Below are 23,639 nucleotides of genomic sequence, written 5' to 3' on the forward strand. Positions count from 1 at the left end.
GGTCTCAACATTGGCTGGGCTAAGTACTATATTAATAGTATATTTTCCTGTCAGTAGTTTTCTCTTTTCAAACCAAAAGCTGTTTTAACGGCTATTTTTTGTGTACGAGTGTGTCTCTGTTGTTGGATTGATTTTTTGATTTAATTTTCCTGTCAGAGAAGGTTCCGTTTCAGTTAGAGGGGCCTTCCCCTGTACGAACTACTTCAGTGGTTGTGTGTGGGTCAAGTACCCGTTTGAGTTTGAGGGTCTTGACCCTCTTTTGTTTCTTCCTTTTTTCCCTTGCTGTAAAAAAAAAAAAGTGTTGTTGTTTCAGTTTATAATTTTTGAGTACAGGACATTCTTATTGTACTTGTGTCCCAAACTGTTTGAAGTTTACTGTTGTTTCTGTTTTTTCTGCAATGTCTAAGGAACACAAACCCTCCGGGTTTAAAAAGTGCACGAGGTGTGGGTTTAAAATGTCCATAACGGACGACCACTCCTCGTGCGTCTATTGTCTTGGCGCCAAACATCTCCAGGAATCCTGCAGTGTATGCCATGCGTTTTCCTCTCGAGTCCTCCAGGAGAGGAAAAACAAATTAATCCTTAAAGGATTAATCAAGCCTTCTTTCGAGGAGGCTTTATCTTCCTCTCCGTCTCCTTCTAAGAAGAGGAAAGCGCCGGCTCCGACCAGTCAGTCGGAACCGACGGCTAAAAAAGGTAAGCAGACTTCTCCATCGGCTCCACGGACTTCGGAGCCAAGGTCGGAACGGTCTGCCTCGATGCCTCCTACCTCGACCCCTCTGGTTTCGGAGCCGAGGTCTGGAGCATTGAGAGGCGGGTCACCCTCATCGGCTCCACTTATATTGGAGCCGATAAGGGTCATCGGCTCAGACACTTCCCCCTCGGAGCCGAAGTCCTTATCGGCGCAGAGGGAAATTTCCTTGAAGGTTTCCTTGGAGCCGATAATTGTGGAGTCCTTTCGGAGCCGGTCCCTGAGCCCTTCGGAGCCGATGGAGAAATCGGTTCGGGCCTGATCGGTATCCTCAAGATCTTCCAGGATGTCTGATTCGGACATCGACAGGGTGCTCCTTCGACTCTTCCAGTCTCCGGTGTTCCAAAAGATGGTTTCGGCTCCAGCCCAGTTGGCTTCGGAGCCGATGGTCCACTACCCTATTGTACTTCCTCCTCCAACAGCTTCGGCACCGTTGGAGCAGGTGTTGGTGGAACCAGTGGAGGTGTTAGGGTCAGGCCCGACCCTTGCTCTGACTCCGGCTCTCGGGTCGGAGTTCAGTGCACGGACTTCTTCCTTCGGCCCTGGGGGGAGGCTTTGGGATTGATGCTTTCGGTCCCAAGTCTCCCTCTTGGTGCGTCGGCGGGAGTACCGTCCACTGTCGTGGCCACGGAGGGGGGACCTTCCCAGGATTCTGGTGGTCCCACCTTCAGGGCTATGAGGAGTGCTCTAGCCAAATCTTCATTGGCTACCTCCACAGTTTCCCCAGCTCCTTCCCTACATTTGGAGACTGGGTCATTGGCAGTCCCCCTGTCCGCAGACAGCGGAGCCCCTGGGCCTCAGGTTACCCCCGCTGGGGTTTCTCCCCCTCCTGGAGGTCCTTCTGAAGCCTCTTCGGAAGAACCTCCCAGGAAGAAAACGTGCAAGAGGAAGCACGTTGACTCCCTTGACGAGTCTTTGACATCTGACACCGATCACGATGATGCAGAGGGGTCCCCCAAGTCGTCCTCGGATGATGTCTCCTTTGCAGACATCCTAGAAGCCCTAAAACAATGAGGCGGCTGGCAGTCCAAACCTCCCTCTGCTGATGAGTCGGTGTTCCTGAAGGCCGTTGGGGCTCAGCCTTCCGCCTCCTGGGTGTCTCCGCCCTTCGATGAGCTCTTGGATTTGATCTGTCGAAGGGCGTGGGAACACCCGGACTCTGTGGAACCAGTGCCCGCTCGTCCAAACAAATTTCTTTCAGCACCCCCAGATAGAGAGTTCCTCACGAAAGGTGTGGCTGCGGATGCTATGGTGGTGGCCTCTGCTACGCAGCAGCTTCTACGTCCGTCCATCCTCCTAATAAGGAGTCTAGGAGCATGGATCGGTACGGCAAGCGCACCCTAAGTTCAGCGGCCTTTACCTTGAGGTCTCTGAACTACCTAACGCACTTCACGAGATTCCAGAGTGATCTGATTAAGGAATTGTCCGATACCCTCCTAGGTAACCTGCCTGAGGAGCTGGCCCAGACGGTTGGTTCTCAGCTGGCTACAATGTCATCCATTTCGAACTCGTCCATGAGGCTCATCTCGTATGCGGCCGAAGGGGCGAGTAGAGCGGCGGGTACAGGCATTGCTCTAAGGAGACAAGCCTGGCTCCGCCTGTGTCATTTCGCGGAGGCCTTCAAGTCTTCATTCGCCGACGCCCCCCTTTGATGGGTCCTCCCTGTTTGGGCCAAAGGTGAAAGACACTCTTACCCGCTGTGAGCAGGAGGGTAAGACTCTGACTGCCGTAGGGGCACGATTTTCCACTCCCTTTCGGCCTTATCCCAAGGCTAAAAGAGGGGGGAAGATGTGGTTCCGGAGATCGCAGAAGTCTTACCCCTCCCAGCAGGAAGGTTCCCCCTCCAGAGGAGGGGGAAATTCATCAGGAAGACGCCGTCCCAGAGGCGGCAGAGGCCCCCGCAATACTGGAGACCACAAGTCCTTTCGTGGCTCTTCAACCTTTCATAGTCCCTGAGGGATTGCCAGACTGTGCTGCTCCGGAGCCAGTCGGGGGTCGTTTTTCGAAGCACCTAAAGGCCTGGAAAGGCATCACTCAGGACCGATGGGTGCTTCGAATTATCGCCGGAGGTTACTCCATCCCATTCTGTCGCCCCCCACCCCTCAGTCCAAAAGAATCCCGGACCCGCCACCCAGTCAACGGGATACCGCAGCCATAGAAATTTCAAAACTGCTGCAAAAAGGAGCCATCCAACCGGTCCCCGCAGACCAGATCGGATTAGGGACTTACTCAAGATTCTTTTTAGTGCCAAAAAAGACCGGGGACTCGAGGCCCATTTTGGACCTAAGCAACCTAAACCGTTCAGTCAAGAAGTCCAAGTTCCGAATGGTCACTTTACAAACCATTCTCCCGTTGTTGGAGAAAGGTGTTTGGATGTGCTCCATTGACCTCAAGGACGCGTATTACCATATCAAAATACATCAAACGTCCAGGAGACACTTGCGCTTCAGCCTAGGAAGCAGTCATTTTCAGTTCCGTGCGCTGCCCTTTGGTCTCACCACAGCCCCGCCCCAGGGTGTTCACCAAATGCTTGGCAGTAGTGACTGCTCACTTGAGGAGTCCAGGATTCCAGGTGTTTCCGTACCTAGACGACTGGCTTCTAACTGCCACCTCCAAGCATCTACTTCTACGGAGCCTGCAAGCCACATCATCACTGGGCAATTCCCTCGGAATCACCTTCAATTGGCCAAAGTCTGTGTTACGGCCATCTCAAAGAATAAGATTCATAGGGGCAGAGATAGATTCAAACCAGATGCGGGTCTATCTACTTGCAGACAGAATTCAAATCATACAAAATCAGGTTCGAGCCTTACTCCCCAGGTCCAAAGCCCCAGCCAGAATGGTCATGCAACTTTTGGGATCGATGTCTGCTACAGTTCTGCTAGTTCCCTTGGCAAAGTTACACATGAGAATCCTCCAATGGCTTCTTTCAACTCAGTGGTCCTTTCAGGAACTCCCTCTCAATCATCTAATACGGATCACAGAATCTTGCAGGCGGGACCTTCGCTGGTGGCTAGTGTCCTCCAATTTGGATCAGGGACGACCCTTTGTTCTTCCTCCTCCGGCGGCCACTTTGACCACGGACGCCTCCCAGACAGGGTGGGGGGGGGCATACCCTGGGCAGGTCAGTCCAGGGCAAATGGCATCCGGAAGAGACCTCTCTCCACATCAACATTCTAGAAATGAGGGCAGTACTCCTGTCCCTTCAAGCCCTTCACTGTTACCTCCCTCAGGGCGTAATTGCTGTTCACTCGGACAACATGTCAGTTGTCTGGTACCTGAACAAGCAGGGAGGGACCAGATCCTATCCTCTTTGCAGAGAAGCGATGAGGGTCTGGGAATGGGCAATCTCAACCAAACGCTTCCTAGTGGCTACTCACATACCGGGCAAATCCAATGTCATAGCAGACAGGTTGAGCAGGACCATTCTTCTCTCCACACGAGTGGTCTCTGAACATGAATATTACAAGGCAGATTTTCAGCGAATGGGGAGTTCCACGCTGCGACCTCTTCACGACTCCTCTAAATGTGAAGTGCGAAGATTTTTTCTCCCTAACCCCGGCTCCAGGGAAGAGCCCTATGGACGCGTTAGTCCATCCTTGGCCCACCGGTCTGCTTTATGCCTTCCCTCCAGTTCCTCTCCTACCCAAGGTAATTCAGAAGGCTTCTCTCTTAGGGAGCAAGATGATCTTAATTGCTCCTTACTGGCCTCGTCAAGTCTGGTTTCCCTTTCTTCGGAAACATGCTCTGGAAGGTCCATGGTTCCTGGACCAGGTCCCAGACCTACTGATTCATCAGTCGGGACTACTACACCAGTCCCTACACACATTAAGATTGACGGCCTGGCTCCTCCTCTTCCAACCATAGTCAGGAGACATGCACGAGACCCAGATGTAGTGCACATATTGTCTTCAGCCCACAAGTCGGCTACGAAGAAACTTTATTCTAGCAAATGGAAAAGATTTGCTATATGGGCTCAACTCCGGGGCCTGGACCCTATTTCAACCCCCGTAGCAGAAGTACTCAAGTTCCTAACCTTTCTTTTCAACCAAGGCTCTTCTGTTTCTACCATCAAAGTACAATTGGCAGCAATTTCTAATTTTCATGAATCCATAGACCCACCTTTAATGAGCAACAGGTTGTGTAAGACCTTCTTGAAAGGTGCTGCTCTATTAAGACCTCCAGTTTCTCATCCTGCACCTCCTTGGGATCTCGATATAGTATTACGTGCCTTGACTTCTTCCCCCTTTGAACCGGCAGCTACCTGTGATTTAAAGTTTCTATCATGGAAGACAGCTTTCCTAGTGGCAATTACTTCAGCCAGAAGGGTTTCAGAACTTCAAGTTTTTTCAGTAAAACCTCCGTATTTGGTTTTTCATACAGACAGAGTTTCCCTCAGACCAAATCCTTCTTTTGTTCCTAAAGTCTGTTCTACTTTATGCTTGCAACAGTCATTAGAGCTCCTAGTTTTTTTCCCAAAATATTCCAATAAAGCGGAATTTATTTTCCACACACTAGATGTCCACAGGCAGTTACGTTTTTATTTGGATAGGACCAAACAATCAAGGAATACAGATCAGTTGTTTGTGTCCTTTGCAGAAAACAAATTGGGCAACGCGGTCACAAAGGTCACTATTGCCAAATGGATCAGGGATTGTATTACTCAAGCTTATGTTTTTTCTAACAAGGAGCTTTCCACCTCTATCAAGGCTCATTCTACAAGGGATATTCAGTTGAAAAGCAAGCTAGCAGGTACGACTGGTGCTCGGCAACCAAGCTTGTTAGACCAACACTGAGAAATAAAGCCAGCACCTCGAGTGATTCAAATAGAGATTTATTTGCGCAAAACTAGACCAGTTTCAGCTAATCCTGCTTTCATCATTAGTTAAAAAACAGAAAAATTAACTGCTCCTTATATACCCAATAAGAAAGCAATGACATCACTTCCTGTCAAGGAAGAAAAACTATTAAATGACATTACAAAATGAAAATTAATGTATATGCAGCATGCAATATGACAGGCAAAAGATTGGTGTTGTCCATCCGATGCTATACTAAACCAAAAAAGATATCAATTGTTAGAAAAGTAAAATAAAATAAGATGTTACCTTTATATTATGAAGCAGGTGTGTACTGGATAAAAATGAAGAAGGATCAACACAATGAAACATTACAATAGTCAAGTCAGTAATAGATGTTGGGTGACTTTATAAGCATGTGTAAAAATCAAGTTGAGATCTCTGAGAATATTGAAAAATCATGAATAAGCTTATGTGAAAGATCACATTTTGTCATTAAGACCTGGTGGGAAGAGCCCACCCAGTTTAACTATCCATCTTTTCTCTTTTTTATTGAGAATGTCATGCCATCCTGTTTTGAATGCCCTATTTCCAATAAAGTTGTCAATAATACAAAAAGAGAATTTGGCTGTAGGATGTTTTGTAGTATGTCTGTATAATGCATTGGTTTGTCTACAATTCCTGATGTCTCCCAAATGTTCTGATATCCTGATGCGGAATTGTCTGGATGTTTGTCCGATATAAAATGCTTGGCACGTGCATGTAGCTAGATAAATGATCCAGTCAGAACTGCAGTTCCCAAAGATTTTAATGTCATATAGTTGACCTGTGTTTTTGCTCGTGTAGCTTTTGGTTTTAAAAATAAAACCACAAAAACTGCAGTGACCACAAGGATATGTACCCACAAGTTTGTCCCCTGTTAGTGTTCTCTGCATACAAGAGTTGTCATCCAGGATACTCCTTTTATAGTAAGAATAATGAGAATTTAATGTTTTGCCTTTCCTATAAGAAAAATAGCAACGTTCTCCTAAATAACCCTCCAAAAGAGGGTGGGATGTGAGAATGTTCCAATGTGTGTTTATAATGTTGATCAGATTATGACTGTTTCTTCCATATGTAGTGATGAATCTACATGTGTTTGAATTTTTGGATCTAGCTTTATCCTTATAGATTAGCAATGAATCCCTGGAATGCGTATTGCTCCATTGTTCAGCAGAGCTGATGATGTCCTTATGATATCCTCTGGCCAAAAATCTGTTGGCTAACTCCTCATGATGTATATTCAAATCCTGTTCTGATGAGCATATTCTTTTAATTCTCATAAACTGAGATTTCGGAATATTCTTGATGATGTGTTTTGGATGGAGACTGTTGGCATGTAGTAGGGTGTTGTATTGTGGAAATTTTCGATACACAGATGTTTTCAGTGTGTGATCAGGTTGTCGTTGTAATTTGACATCTAAAAAATGAATATCATTCAGATCATATTCCACAGTAAATTCAGTCCCCCACATATTTCCATTTAGATGTTCCATGAATTCTTGCAGGTATTCTGGACCTCCTTTCCATACAAGCCAACAGTCATCCAAATATCTCCTCCAAATATCGATTTCTGGTAGGTACACATTATGCAGTTCGTCATAGATAATATGCTCTTCAATATACCCCATATATAAATCTGCATAAATAGGTGCAAAAGAGGCTCCCATGGCCGTGCCTTGTATCTGCCAGTAACAATCTTGTTGGAAGTAAAATACATTTTTTGTCAAAACATGTTCAGCCATGCATACAAGTAATGTGTTCATTCCAGGGGGGTAGATATTGGCTTTATTCAACCAAAAATCCAAGGCCATCAGTCCTGCCCAGTGTGGAATACTAGTATACAATGATTTGACGTCCAAGGTGCATAATAGCCAACCAGGTTCAAGTTGTGATTCCGAAACAATATGTAAAAATTCCGTTGTATCCTGAATTCTGGCTCGAATGCATGATAGTAATGGTTTCAATTTATCAGTCAAAAACATAGATAAGGGTTCCGTCAAGGAACCAATGCCTGATACAATGGGTCTTCCTGGTGGTTTGTTGATGGACTTGTGAATTTTAGGCAGCAAGTAAAGATATTGTTTGGCTGGATCTTTGACCGTAAGATGTTTTTTGGTTTTGTCAGAAATAATACCAGAATCAACTGCTTCTTGTAAAAAATCATCAATTTCCTGTTGAAAAGAGGGTGTGGGATCTGTGCTCATTTTCATGTAGTGATGATGGTTGGACAATTGTCCCTTAGCCTCATCCAGATAATAATCGGCGTCCATGACAACAACCGCACCCCCTTTGTCAGCTGAAAGTATAACTATGTCCTTGTTGTTTTTAAGTTTTGTAAGAGCAAGTTGTTCCTTATAAGATATATTATTTCTTATGTTATCAGATCTGTTAGAATGGAAATGTAAATCTTTCATGACTGCCTGTTGAAACACCGCAACATGTTTGTCCATACGGGGATTAAAGGTAGATTTGTGAAATGTAAAGTCCGTAGATCTTTGAGAAAGGTTGGATTTGTCCTGTTGTTTGAAAAATATATTAAGATTAATTTTTCTACAAAACTCTAATATATCAGAAACATGTGAAATTTCGTCAATAAAGAAACCAGGAATAAAACCCAGACCTTTATTCAATATAGAGTATTCATCAGATGACAAAGTGTATTTTGAAATGTTTAACACATTTTTATTAGGTGGAATTATTTCACTACTGATTGGAAGAGTTCCTCTAGACTTTTGACCCCGATGTTTTCTCCCACCCCTGTGTGTCCTGCCCCTAAAGGGCTAGCCATGCTTCTACCTCTTTTGTTGTGTGGTGATTCACCAACACTGGTTGATTCATTGTCTGTTGTGGAGGACTCCTCACCAAAGGTGTTACTGGAAGATCCTGACTTTTTCAGAATTGATCTCGGTCTTTTTTTACGCACAAAAGTGTAACTTTTGGTCCCTTGAGCAAATCTCACACCTCTTTGGGATTCAAATTGTCTACCTCTACTATAATCTTCTTTATCCCTAGCAAATTTGTGTAATTTTTTTGGATTTAAGATTATTCTCCAATGTGGTTAGTTCTTTGGATAATTTATTCAGACAACTTTGGAATTGTGAATGGGTTTCAAATTGTTTTAAATTATGACATGTATTTTCAACATCCAGGGTGTTGGCATGAACTGTCCTTTCATAAAATGAAGCCAGTACATTAACTAGTGCCATAGCGGCTTCTTGCTGTGCTATTTGCCAATCCCTGATTAGTATGTCATCCGGTATGCCAACAAGTGGCTGAATGTTTGATCTCAATCCTCTTGGTGAAATTTTTTCGGCCTGATATGCCTTAAACAGCTTATGATGCCAAATGTTGGTTCTTAAAGTCTTGATTTGTTTACCTAGCTTATTAAATTCAGACACACAACCGTCAACTGGATCCAATATGGGTAACTCAGTGGTATTCATGGAACTAGTACCAATGCCGAATACCTTAAGGTCATCCTTACCAGCACAAAGGCTGGATAATAATTTCCCAAGGTCCATGACAATAAGTTGTGAAATAAAAGATTCTGGCTAGGTATATTGAACAGTTCAAATTTGCAAAGGGAAAAAAAGAATATCTGAATAAATCACCAAATCACTATTAGTAGAGCTTGAAAAATGTATACTAGGTATAATAGAAATTCACTCAGGGGTACAAAAGATTCTGTTTACTGCTGATGAGATGTAATGCTCAATCAGTCAGGACAAACATTCTTGGTATAAGTAATCGAAACATATACATTGTTTCAAAAACAGACTTGAGTAATCATAACACCTCCAAAGGTTCATGAGATGAAGGGTAAAAGTCTCAAAACATGTGTTATTAAAATATGCTTGAATTGTGAATGGTTACTCCAAAAAGTATACCATCAGATTAATCAATATTATAATGTCCACAACAATTGAGGTGCTACTGTTGCTTGGAAATTCTAAACAGTATGATATTGTAAGCCCTAACCATATATTCCGCTGTTTTGATGAATAATACCCAAGTTGGTAGATATTTATATGATGATATATAATACTTGTATGCACAAAGGTATGATAGTAAGTTATCAGCTGTACAATCAGAAATACATCCGTATATGGTCTTGTTTAAGCTAAGACTAGTAAAAACCCAAAAAGATAATATACTTGTCTGTAATTATGATACTAAAATGTAAAACCACTAGTATCAAATAATAATCTGAGTTTGAGAATTTCTATATGGTTTGCTTAACAAATATGTATATAACCATGTTTTCCAAATATGTACTACCATTTGGCATAATATCAATTGTATTTTTGTGTGTATGGTTAGTAATAAAATAGTGATGCTTATTGCATATTAGCACACAAAAATGCTTCATATAGTTTGGCAAAACCACATATATAGTATGAGCTTTAGTAAACAAAAGATCGTATACAATTCTAGTTTTGTTCAATAACAAGTGACAAAAGCTCAATAAGAAATGTTCTAGTGGTCAAAAACAAAGTACACAATTATGATATTATTCAATAAGAAATGTAAAGTAATGAGGGCCCAATAATACGTTTTCGTTTAACCTCACAATAAAGTGAACATGATAATAGGTAAATAGTAATGAGATAGTATTATTCCACCTTGTAATTATCAAGATAACACCCCAATCATTGTATATAACATCTGTACAATTGAGGGAATCCACCATCCATATATAGAGAAATGAGTCAACATAAATTCTAATGAGTTAGATTTGTTAAAACGTTATAACAAAATAGGGGTTTGGTAACCAAAGACGCAAGTGCGATGATTTTCATAAGAATATCATATCATAAGAAACATGACTTCCCATCTTCAAATGATCATACTGGTCTCTGCAAAAGACATAATACACCCTGTATATTGATACTATGATTATTAATATTGTTATAGGTCCAACGGTCCTAGTAAAAGTCCACAAAAGAAAAAAATAAGTCCAATCATGTGATTGTTGTGTTTATAAGTTGTTCTGAAGTAATGATGCACCCAAGCTCAAAAGGGATAACCCGACACTAGGAGAAATCAAGGTTATTGATCCAAACTGTCCGATATTATTGTAAGCCAACAGTACAAACAGTTTCCGTCAGAAAGATTGAAACATAATCTTCTCCCGATGTTTTAAATAAGTAGCAAGCCAAACAGTTCCCTTCACACAAAAATATATTGTGGCAAAAAAGCCAACTCACTAGAAGAGAAGAGATCGTATATTTAGGCCCTTACTGCATGTACTTCGTAAAATCTGGGAAAGGATGGATTGTCACAGGAAGCGATATTCCTTCTTTTGTTCCTAAAGTCTGTTCTACTTTATGCTTGCAACAGTCATTAGAGCTCCCAGTTTTTTTCCCAAAATATTCCAATAAAGCGGAATTTATTTTCCACACACTAGATGTCCACAGGCAGTTACGTTTTTATTTGGATAGGACCAAACAATCAAGGAATACAGATCAGTTGTTTGTGTCCTTTGCAGAAAACAAATTGGGCAACGCGGTCACAAAGGTCACTATTGCCAAATGGATCAGGGATTGTATTACTCAAGCTTATGTTTTTTCTAACAAGGAGCTTTCCACCTCTATCAAGGCTCATTCTACAAGGGCTATGGCTACTTCGGTAGCATTTCATTCTAAGCTTGCTATTAGTGACATTTGTGCTGCGGCTACATGGTCTTCCCCGCATACCTTCATTTCTCACTACAAATTAGATGTGGCTTCTAGAGGACGAGCTTCATTTGGTTCCACAGTGCTCAGGAGTGTTTTCTAATGAGCCACCCGGGATTTAGGTGCTAGGGACGCTGTCCCATCATTCAGAATGTAGGCGAGATAGGATCACATAACATCTTTTAGTTATGTACTCACTATAACTTCAGATGTTTGGGATCCATCTCGCCTACATTCCTAATAACCCACCCTCCTTCCCCCTTCCTTCCCCCTTCCTAGGAGATCAGAGGATATCAGAAGGTCCGAATCCTGTTGTTTCATCTTGAAACATCTAACAATGTTATATAAACAAGCTGTGCATGAATGCGGACAAACAAGATCTGGGGGATTAGTGGTGGTGCATCCTGGGATAAAGATAGCTCAGTCAATTAGAGGCCTCGCTCTATAGCATAAGCGTGCCGAGTCGGAGCCGAGGGATCGGCTCCGAACCCCATCATTCAGAATGTAGGCGAGATGGATCCCAAACATCTGAAGTTATGGTGAGTACATAACTAAAAGTTTACCTGAATTCTGCTGAGACTGTTTATTCTGTTTTTTGCCAAAACTGGATGAGACGAAAGAAAATCCCTTGGACAATTTGGAAAAAGAGAGCTGAGAAATCTTAGCGATTCCCTGGATCAAGTTTCCCTTTCATCACACTTTTTGATTACTTCTGCAGCAGAGGGGTCAAACACAATCTCTATCCAAGGAAGAATTTAAAATCTCATTTTTATCATCTGGAAGGTTCTGAGAAGGCAACCAAGCAAACCTCCTTAAAACCGCACCAGTGGCCATGGCCCTAGAAATACTAACACACACTGCAAACAATTAGTGACCTGAACAATAAAATAAACTAAGTTATTTAAAATAGAACTTTCTTCACAAGAAGAAACTGTAGATAAAACATTTCTCATACTTTTACAATGTGTCAAAATAAACTAACATATTAGCCTGACAGTTTAAGATTCTGAAGTTCAAAGTTGCAGAAGTATACACTTTTTCTCCATACCCATTACACAATAAAAGATGTGCTGTGCCTTTAACTAGCATTTCCAAGGTGTGTGTGTGTGTGTGTGCATATAAATACCAGGCATGTGTTAGCTTCAGTGCCATTTTGAAGGTGCAGCCAGAAGTGTTAACATCTATGTGCATGACAGCTAGTTTGTTTACAAGTTTAAATTATTTAGCTTTGTTTATGATGTGTTTGTATATAATAAAGCTGCTTGAACAAGAACCCAAACCGGGATGGTGAAGACTACTCTTCAGAGCCACGAAGTGTACTGAAAGCAAAAAAGTGCCAGAAGCAAGCTAAAGGTAAATAAAATACATATGAAGGATTTATTTAGTAAAAAAGATAAAATGGAGCATTATAAGGACAAAACGAATTACTGAGCAAACAAATAGCACAAAAACTTTTATAAGCAAAAGAGAAGCATAAAAAAATCTCATTAATCAAACAAAATGTTTGAAACAATGTTATTTGATAAAACAAGTACCAGAAAAGTACATGAGGGGTTCATAACTACCTCAGAATTGTAAAACGAGCAGGTTTAAAGTAAAACAAGCATGTCTAGAGTTAAAATGAGCACAAGAAAGTATAATGGGCATGAAAAGAGATTAAATAAGCAAAACTAATATAACAAAAGAGCAAAAAGGCCACAATGAGCATAAATAAAGCAAGGTGACCGCATGTGTTTTGGCATAAATTACTACTTCACACTGATCAAAGCCTTGAATAGCATAACTACAGTTATTCGAAGTATCTGAAAGTGTGTAAAGGTACTTACAGTGTGTGTTTGTTACTGTGAATTTATTCTGAAGAGTTTGTTGTGTGCAAAGCACAACTAGTGAAGTGCAGTGAAATACAGCCATTTCGAAAAGTTTCTTGCGCATGGATGTGTCTTCTCGCAGAGTGCTGCCATTACAGTGTGTTTCTTGCACTGTACAGAGTATTTGGCAAAGTGCAGCCATTCTGGGAGATTTCAGTGTGATGTGCAGTTATTTTGAAGTGTTTCTCACTCTGAGCTTCTTCTGCCCAGTTCATTCGCAAAGTATAATTACTTTGAAACAGTTTACAAATACTTCAAAACAGTTTATTCATAAAGTATGGTTGCTTCAAAATGTTTCTTGCCCTCAGGTTCTATTGCCCAGTTTATTCACACTGTGCAGTTATTCAAAAGGTTTCTTAAGATGATGATAAATTACTTTTACAGTCAAATCATTTCAAGATAAATGGCTCGTACAGTAAAATAATTTCAAGAGAAGTGACTTTTACAGTAAAGTGATTTCAGAATATCATAGTGCCCAGGAGACTTATTTCGTAAAGTTCAGTTAAACAGAGGCTTATTGTGCTATTGCAAGTAATTCAAGCAGATGTGTGTGCGTGTCTGAGGCTAACTGTTAGCCTGCTATGGTGGCAAATGTTATTTGCTTAACTTTTTTTCTTTTTGTGGCTGGAAGAAGAACCAACCATGGGAGTGACAATCTGTTCCGTGGTCAAGTTGACAATGGTGCATCTATCATGGGGAAGGCCAAGCAACAATGCTTATAAAGTTACCAGTCCACAAAAGTTACTTTTTTTTTTTTTTACAGGAAAAACACAGTAAAAAGAACTTTCAAACACTACGGCAGATTACAACCTTAAAAAAATAAGCATAATTTCTCCACAGAAAATAGTTTATCAGTTAGATAATGCAACTTTTAAATGGACAGAAACAAGTGTTTCATTAAAAAGTATGTTACAGTCTTGAGACAATCTGTAAAAACATAACACCCCTAGCTTTAAAATGACCTTCCTGAAGAGGAAAGTAATAAAACATCAGTGAAGAATAAGAAAACGGAAGTTTTTTCCCCCAAAGGGAACTTGTATGCCCAGCTAAGGAAAGCACAAACTGACTAATGATCCTCAAGTCTCAGATGAGTATATGTTTTGTACCTAAACTTGCATTTTAGTCGGTTCAGCTCAAGCCACTTGATAGTTTGGTACATGGAAGGTGTCCTGAAGCTTTGTAAGTTGTCCAGCTGTTGCATCCTTGGCAGAATATAACCCATATAGCTAAGGCTACTTGCAGCAGTGACCAATATGGAGAGCATCTTGAAAATAAAACAGCAACTGCAAGTCTAAAATTTATTTAAAGTTTATAAGGTTATGTAAACACAAAGATTACTGAAATGTCACCTTATCCCTACATATAGGTAAGACTCGTACATTTTCAAAAAATGACTTCACTATCTTCTAATTCTTTATTTACATAGCAAAAAAAACACAAAAGGACTTAAGAAGAGTCTCAGAGTTAAAGGCATTAATGGCTGTGAAACCTTTTATTATCTTCCATCCCAACATTTATGCCTAAGGTAGTGTCCAGTGTGGCTCTTAACCAAACCATTCACTTGCCTACTTTTTACCCAAACCCACAGAATAAAGGGGAGAGACTTCTGCATTATTTGGACATACATAGACAGCTACGCTTCTACTTGGACAAAACTAAAGCTTTCAGAAAGACTGAGCAACTTTTAGTGGCATATGCTTCAGGATCACAAGGAAAGGCTATCTTCTAAGCACACTATTTCAAAATGGATAGGACACTGCATTTGTTTCTGCTATTCACAACATGGCAAATCAGTGCCTAAGGGCATTAGACCACATTCTACCAGGGCAGCAGCCACCTCAGCAGCCTTTCTCATAGGAGTACCAACCAAGGATATTTTGGAGGCTGCAACTTGGACTTCAGTGCACACTTTTACTAAGCACTACCACTTACCTCTTTACTCTAAATAAAGAGCAGGATTTGCCACTGCAGTTCTGCAGGGCCTTACAGCCACTCCTAATCTATTTATTTACTTCTATTTAGACCCAGCCGCCCAACCTCAGCTTTGGAATTCAACCCAAGTGTAATGACTGCAACAGTGACACATGAAGATAGTACAGTTGTGTACCTAACATAAATGTAGATGTTTGAGTGTATTCACTGTTGCAATCCAGGTTACCCACCCACCATCCCCTTTTCTTTGCTGGGACTTATCTGTACTTCTCTATTCTATACAACCTATGTGGTGTATTTGCTTGTAGATGAAGGTATTGTTTATTTTAGTGCATGCTTTTACAAGCAATGTTTTTTTAGTCTACCCTTTTGGGGGCACCTGACATCTGTGGCAAGAAAAACAGAAGAAAATGGCGTCGGCTGCATCTTTTATACCCCTGGCGCACTGACGTCAGGGAAGAGGCAACAGCAACCAACGCCGGACCAGGACTTTGGAATTCAGGCCGACTGCGGGTAGCCTGCCAGCAGGATAACCCAAGTGTAATGACTGCAACAGTGAAACACGATGAACATCAGTATTGCCAGATTTGCCTCTGGCTCTACCTTTAGAACTCACCACTGCCTAAACTTAAAACAACTGGGATGGCTAGAACTGCAAAATCTCATCTTATTTCACCAGCTCTCTTTAGCCCATAAAATCCTCTACAAACCTACCAGCACCCCTATACTCACTACTCTCATTAGCCCTTATTGTAATCTCAAAAGTCTGCATTCCTCTAACAAACTTCTAATATCTACCTGTAAATCCAACAACTTAACAAGCGATTCCTTGTTCTCCAACACAACTGGAAAAGCCTGGAACTCCCTTCCTTCCAACCTCACTGCTCTCTCCACTCTTCCCAGCTTCAAATCCCAACTCAAAGCTCACCTCCTAACTCACTGGTTCTGCCCTGCTCTAACCCTGACTAGCGAGCACTCTGCTCCTAGAACTCTCAGTTATCTTGCTTCAAATCTTTTCAAAAACTTACTACTAAATTCAAATTTTCCTCGTGATGTTCTTATTTTGCTTACTGCAGACACTGTAAAAAATATATATTTTTTTCTCTGAACTATATGTGTAACTTTTTTTAATGTTAAATGCTTTTAATGATTAATGCTCAATGTTTAATGTATTTCACTTGGAGCTTTTCTCCCTGGGCCTCTGCTGAAAATGGACATAAATCCAGTTGGACCAGCCCGGTCAACAAATGTAGAATAAAATAAAATAAAAATAAAATAAAAGTTAACTATCCATGTAATTAAGAGTACTAACAGGATATGCTGTTTTCTAAGTGGGCATTAGATATCAACATAAGCAGTTTCATTATTATTATTACTGACTCTACAGAGAGCACTAGTTTTGTAATCTGAAAATCTAGAGTCTTTTTTTTAAATGTGTGCACTATCTGTGAATAAATAAGTCAACAATAAATAAAATTTAATCTTTACTATAAAACTGATAAAATGAAATTCAACTGTTGCACACCAATTCCCAATGGATTAATACTGGGAGTTAAGTCAAAAACTCAAAGAAGAAATTTACTAGATGTTGTTTCATTCAGTAAGTTGACCAAACTGTCAGTTGGAGAAACTACTGCATCTCTAAGGGTTGCAGTTTTCTGTGATGTGCAAACCTGGAAACAATTAACTGTGTCTGAAAGTTGGTCTTGCCTTACAGGGCAACAAGTGTGATAGGTTCCATACCCATGTAAAATACTGAAATGGTGTATTTTTTTTTTTTTTTTGCTGGATCGCATTTTAGCTGGTCTGTTGCAATGAAACAAAGGTACTTACGTACTACCACAACCAAATTTTTCACGGGAATACCAGTTGGTTCCCCAACCTGAAATATGTTCCGTAATGATTTTAAAATGTAACATGGTGTGTTTTCTTTAACAGTACATGCTGTTTTTATCACGGTTATCAATAAAGTGTAGAAAACCTAGTGTTGCTGTTTGTTTATGCAATGTACTGACATAATGCCAGTTATTGCAAGTACAGCCGCTGAACATTCCCTTTTTCCAGCCAGCAAATGCGGTCAAATAACGGTAATAATTACATTTCCCACATCACAGCTGTGTCATTCTTTTAATGTGAGTGGCACAACACTCTTTTTAGCTTACTTTCAGAAACATGTACCGTGACACGCAGCTTTCCCAGAAAATGAGAGTGCTTAGAAGCAGGACTACTTGCACGTGCTGAGAAATTCGCAGCACAGACAAACAGAGAAACATACAAAGAGCAATCAACAATCAATGAAGGACTATCTGGTTTTGTCCAAAAATGCCAGTCCAGAAAACAGCCTGTACTGTTAAAGAAAACACACCATGTAACATTTGAAGGGGCTTACGTTCAGTCATACAGCATCCATGACAAATCAAGCGTGTGTCTGTAATGCATGCAAAAGAGGAAGATGTCTTTATGAATACTGTCTGTTCCTGAAGGTAAGGCCGACTTGTTATCCCCCAGTAAGGATGCAGAATACCACCTTACACTGTTTCATGCGGTCGTTACTACTGAACAAGGCGAATTTTGCAACAGAGAAAATCTGGTTGCAATAACATGCAAGTACCAAAGCAACATTTAATGAACTGCAGTATTATCAACAAGCACCTGACAACAACAAAAGAAATGAGACAGGAAAAGAATGCAGACAGAGTTAGTACAAAACTATAATGCGCTCAAGTGATATGTTAGTACACAGCTTGCCTCAGGTTCCGCTATCTTGCAGACCGTTTCTTCATGCACAAGCCTACTGGTGTAATTTAAAGGTGAAAAATAGTTAATTTTTACAATTTTAAACACAATCTGTAATGCGTGTTCTAAGCTTTAAAACATTTATAATGCTAACCTGGTGGAAAGGATCATCTCTATATTCTTTTTTCCCACTCAAGCTGAGCTGTGGGTTTTCTCCTTCTGTTTCACTAGTACAGGAAGAGTGGCATTCTGCGCAGTGAAGCAAGTCTTCCCAAAGTATATCTTCAGTTTCTGATTCATGTCGTGTGCTCTCAGAGTCCTGTCTCGAACTTGAACAACGAGAGCTACAGCTGGTGCCAGATTTAGGAGTTTCCTGCAAAATGAAGCAATCACAGCAGAAAGCATTCATAGCTGCCTTTTTTTTTTTCAATAAGAGACCCACCACCAACTGAATCAAAGCATTACCATGTGAAAATCAAAGAGGAAAGTATACCCCAACACCAAAATTATTAAGAGGAGCAGCAGAAACTTTATTTGCACTGCTATACTAAGCAAATATTATGACTCATTTAGTACCAGTTAGGTTTGCTGGAAATCAAGTATAGTGATATGAAAGTGCAGCACTTTCGCAGTCTTACACCTTTGCAGAGGTCACAGAACCACACAATATTATAATTCATACTTTATTACATGCTTCACTACTGCACCAGCAAAATGCAGCAGCTCACTCACATAATGGCACTGTCTGGCATACCTCCAAGAAAAAAAAAACTATAAAATGAAGCTGCATTTTTGGCGAGTGTTACATTCAGTACTAATCTATATAGCACATTCTTTTTTTTAATTAGTTGGATAGTGTACTTGGTGACTATGCCTGAAGTTACTAAATTTAGAGAAATTCAACTCTGAATTCTGAAATCTGATAAGCTAATTTAAGCCTTCAAAATGTGTTACTTAATTTTTGAAGCTAACCCAAAACAAAGAACTTGCCTTTGGCACATTTTCAGTTTTCAGAAAAATGGTTAGTTCTGTCTCTCTAGCTCTGAAACAAATGTCCAAATAGTAACCTGCTTAGCAAAATAAAAACAGTCTCCTTTACATGGCAAGCTTTGACTGCATACTTAGATGTAATAAAAATTCACTTAGCCCTTTTCTTATTTTTAATTCCAGCACAGAAACTAAAGTTGTCTACGAAAACTTATCAGAACAGTAGATTTTCAAATGATCACTGCTGTCAAGGATATAACAGCTGGATAGCTTCCAAGACTTCAGGGCACCTTCCACACACCCAAACTGTTAGACAGCTTGAACTGAGCTGATTGAAAGACAAGTTTGGATTCTAAGCCCTTCAGAACTTTCCTGCCAACAAAAAAGGGGAGGAGTCCTGAAAGGGCAATGCTAGAAAGAACAAGAAAAACAACCACACCCCAAAACAAGAAGGGGGACTGAGGGAGGTAGCAGTTAGTGCAGCAGTGATCATTCAAACGTCTACTGTTAGGAAAAGTTTACCTGCACAACTGTACTATGTTCACTGATCACTGCTGCAGTAGGCTTAGCTAAATGGATAGATTACCCTAGCTTGTTATATTTGGGAGGCGGAAGGAGAAGAGCCCAGGAGCCCCTGAAGAATGGTCCTTGCAAAGGATGATCTAGACCTAGAGAAGAAATTGAGCTTATAGCGGTTTGTAAATGTTTGTACAAAGGACCACGTTTCAGCTTCTAGAACACTTCTAAAATCCAATCCTTTCCAAAAAGCCATAGATGAAGTCAAAGCCGTGGTAGAGATGAACTTGACCGTGCATGGAATAGATTAGTTGTGACGATTTCTATCAAAAGATGCACTTGGACCCACCAAGAAATATAAGATAGAAACTGACTGCTTCTTAAGGTTAGCCTTTGCAGAAGGAATTATTACACCATCTTTCAGTTTAAGATCCACAGATGCAGTTGGCATAATGGTTAAGGTCTTCACTTCCCATGAACAAGGTACAAGTTTCAATCCTAACCTCCGACCAATGCCTGTTTGGAGTTAGCATGTTCTCCCTGTGCCTCTGTGGGGTTTCTCCCACCTCCCCAAAACATGCTGTTTCTCCATCTCACCTAAGAATGGAGGTGTGGGCAGCAGCACTAACTCTAGATGGTACTCTATAGGGGGAGGAGATGTACAGACCAACCACTTTGGGCATCTACTGTGGTGTACAGTATCCTCAAGATAGGAGAATACAGATCACAGATTGCATGCTGTGACAGGGTTAGCCACTCAATGGTGTAAAAATATGGCCTAGGTGATTCAGCTGTGTTGACTACTGACTCCAAAATGGGCATGGATATTTTCCGGTGATAAGGTTGAAGAATTGACCTCCTCCAAAGACACATGCTAATGATGGTGGTAGGGTGTGTGTGTCCCTATTGGCCAGTGCTTGCCTGCAATAAAAATCAGCCAGTTTCCAGTTGCCCTGCTTGGGTTACCTGGGATAGCTCTGTTGAGAGAAAGCTGCATGAAAACCAATCAACCTGCCAAACATGAACTAAGAATTCCCACTCTCAATGCAGTTTCACTGATGGGACTGCTACCGAATTTTAGTTAAGAAAATAACACAACATTGCTTGTGTAGGTCACATGACAAAAATGAAATCATGCAATGATAAAAAGTACAGCTAAATAAGCCCTACTTGCTTACAACTGTAGATGTTCTTAGAACACAGCGGCTTACTGGCATATGGGTAGTAGTGCTCCCTTCGGCAGCTCACCAAAGCTCAGTGTCAATCCCACTACTTTGTTAGTGCATGTGATGGACCAATCACCTGTAGTACAAGGGCTGCATTTCAGAACCACAAACAGGACATGCTGTTTTCTAGGGTACAGAAGGAAGATGAGATGAAAACTCAAACTGTGCACACATAATGTTCCAAACCAAAAACCACACACACATACAACAATAAAGGTCACTGAGCATATCTCAACAGCAACTCCAACACCATTTTAAGTACATCCAAAAAATGGGGATGATGGGTACCGCAAGGAAGACAGTGTGTTCTATTGTCCATCTACTGTTACTAAGCAGGACTTGCAGAACTGCACTATGCTCAACACACACACAAACTTACTGGCATATGGGTAGATTCCCAAAGCTAACCCAACCTAGGAGAAGGAAGGATAGAGGTCCAGGAGTCCTGGAGAACAACCTAGCATAACTGGCTCTGGATTTAGAAAAGGCTTATATCACGTAGTGCTATGTAAATGTATGAACAGAGGACCAAGTCACTGCCTCTAGAATACATTTAGAGTTGACTCTTTCCAATACTCTACTGAAGAGGAAAAGGCCCTGGTGGACTGTGTCTTTACCTTACCTGGATTCACCTTGTCATGGTGGGTGGAACAAAAATATAATATGAGGGGACAATTTATGAGCAGTGGTTTGCTTGGAGACGGGCTGACCCTTCTTTGCCCATGTGTAGGAAACAAAAGGCCTTTTAGCCTTCCTGAAGGGTTTTGTTCTGTCATGGTAGCACCTAAGCTGCTGATGCACATCCAAGGTATGAAGTATCCTCTCTCCATTATTCTTAAGTTCTGGAAAGAACACAGGAGATTGTGTGAATTTGGAGACCACTTCTGGCATGAAAGAGGGGTTAGTGTATAACATAACCCTATCCTTTTGAAAATCAGGAAAGGTTGTCACACCAGAACAGCTTGCAGCTCAAACACTCATCAGGCAGATGTCAGAGCAATAAGCAAAACAGTTTTACACTTAAAGAATTTCAGACCAGCTTGAGCTGGTGGTCTGAAAGGTGGTAAGGACTACTTAAAATGCCATGAGGAGGAATTTGCTTGCAAAGGGGTCTCATGCGATACTCTTTTCTTGAACGGTTTCACAAAAACAGAAGAAATGCCGGGATCCAGTGACAGATGAGCAAAGACAGCTGCTAAATAAATCTCAATAGAAACATATGATAGGCCACCCTGAAGTAGCTCACACAAACATTTCAAGACCAGAGGGATATTAACCTCAAGGGACCCTCTGTTTCCATTTAGGCACTACTCAAAATTTGCAACCATTTGTAAACATCAGATTTTCTAGCCTCCTTTAATACCTGCTGCACATCCTCATAAAACAAGTACCTAAATGGGGTCAAGGCTGAAATCATCCAGGTGTACCAGTTGCCCCTGAGACTGTGCGAGCAAATCCAGACTGTAAGGAAATCTGTGGTAGTTTCCCTTGGCCAATACCATTAGAAGAGGGAATCAAGATTGCCGAGGCCCATAGAGGGTCACCACAATGATCTTTGCCATTTCTTTCTGAACCTTCAGAAGTACCGTGTGAATCAGTGGAAAGGGTAAAAATGCACACAGGAACATTCCTGTTCAAGGAAAAGAATGAGTCTATACTTCAGGCATGGATGCAAAGATGTCTGGAACAGAATTTCTCTAGGTGTCTGTTTTCAAAGGAGGCAAACAGATCTATTTGAGGCATTCCCACATCTAGACTAGATCCTGGAACACTACTGCATTGAGCTGCCAATCAAGCAGATCTGCCTAGGATCAGCGCAATATGTCTGCCACAACGTTTTGCTCTGAATGGATGTATGATGTCTGAAGAGTCACAGAATCCTGTAAAGCCAGCACCCAAGCCATCAGTGACAATCGGCACAGAGTGTATGACCTTGAACCCCATTGTTTGTTACGGTACCACATCAATGTGGTGTTGTCTGTAACTACAAGAAGAGGACCCAGAGTCTAAAAGTGATAAAGTACTTCAAAAAAGTATCACCATCACCATTTCCTCGATATCGATGCGTTTCCATGCATCCTTGGACCCCCCAGTGGCCTGCATGTGTACCGTCACTGATGCTGCTCCCCAAGCAAAGTTGAATGGATTTGTCTGGATGGACTGCGCCGGAACAGGTGGGAAGAAGGGGAGTCATGGATTGATACAATGGTGGGGAGCATAGCTGAGTAACTCTCATCTAATGAATGGCAGCACCAGCAACTGGGATTCCAAGAAACGTAGGTGTTGAATAATTTTGGACATACCACTGAATTTTCCTTACATGAAGTTGGACCAGTAATATCATAACAATCATGGATGCCATCAGTCCTAGAAATTTTAGGAATTCTCTTGCAGTGGTGGCTTTCCTTGTGGAAAATTCCTGAAACACCATCTGATAAGACAAGATCTTGTCATAGGGAAGAAAGGTCTTTCTTTTGTTGTTGATTAAGCACCCCAGGAAGACAAGTCCTTTTGAGGGTGTCAGGTAAAGCTTCCAAAGGTTCAGCTTGAACCCTAGTTGGGAGAGTAAGGCTGAGACATTCTGTAACAAATCCAAACACCTGGATACAGACTCTGCACAGATCAGCAAGTCGTCCAAGGAAAGAGTCTGACAGTGGGACACTACTGGGGTAAGGCATTTGGTAAACATTTGAGGTGCAGTGGATAGCCAAAAGAGCAATGCAGAAAACTGATAGTACAAACCAGACAACAGAAATCTCAGATATCTTCTGAAGCGATGAGCAATGGGGATATGATGATACGCACCCCTCAAGTCCAGGGTCACCATGAAGCAATGGTTTGGCAAAAGAGGAAGCACTGTCTGCAGGGTGGGCATCTTGAACTTGAGCACCTTGACAAAAGTATTCAGAAAGGATAGGTGTAAAAACAGTCTCCACAACAGTATATATTTTTTTAAGAACCAAGAAAATTCTGGAGTAGATACCTTTCATTCTTTCTGAAGGAGGGAATGATTCTATGAATCCAGAATCCAGCATTTGCTAGAGTATAGGAGGAAATAACAGTCTGGTCCGGCAGGTGATGGTAAACACCACTGGATGGAGGGGGAT

The 23,639-nt window shown here is 41.3% G+C and overlaps 1 protein-coding gene across 2 annotated transcripts in view; it reads right to left on the reverse strand.

Moving 5' to 3' along the window:
* The window catches only part of PHTF2 (putative homeodomain transcription factor 2), a 1,638,259-nt gene that overhangs the window by 631,537 nt on the left and 983,083 nt on the right, over positions 1 to 23,639 (reverse strand). For both annotated transcript variants that reach the window (XM_044088321.1, XM_044088320.1), the window contains one exon: positions 17,958 to 18,176. In XM_044088321.1, coding sequence (XP_043944256.1) covers positions 17,958 to 18,176 — 219 coding nt within the window. The remainder of the gene's footprint in view (positions 1 to 17,957; positions 18,177 to 23,639) is intronic.

This window comes from Protopterus annectens, chromosome 11.part0, assembly GCF_019279795.1.
Source record: "Protopterus annectens isolate FY-2018-M chromosome 11.part0, PAN1.0, whole genome shotgun sequence".
NCBI classification, from domain to species: Eukaryota; Metazoa; Chordata; order Ceratodontiformes; family Protopteridae; genus Protopterus; species Protopterus annectens.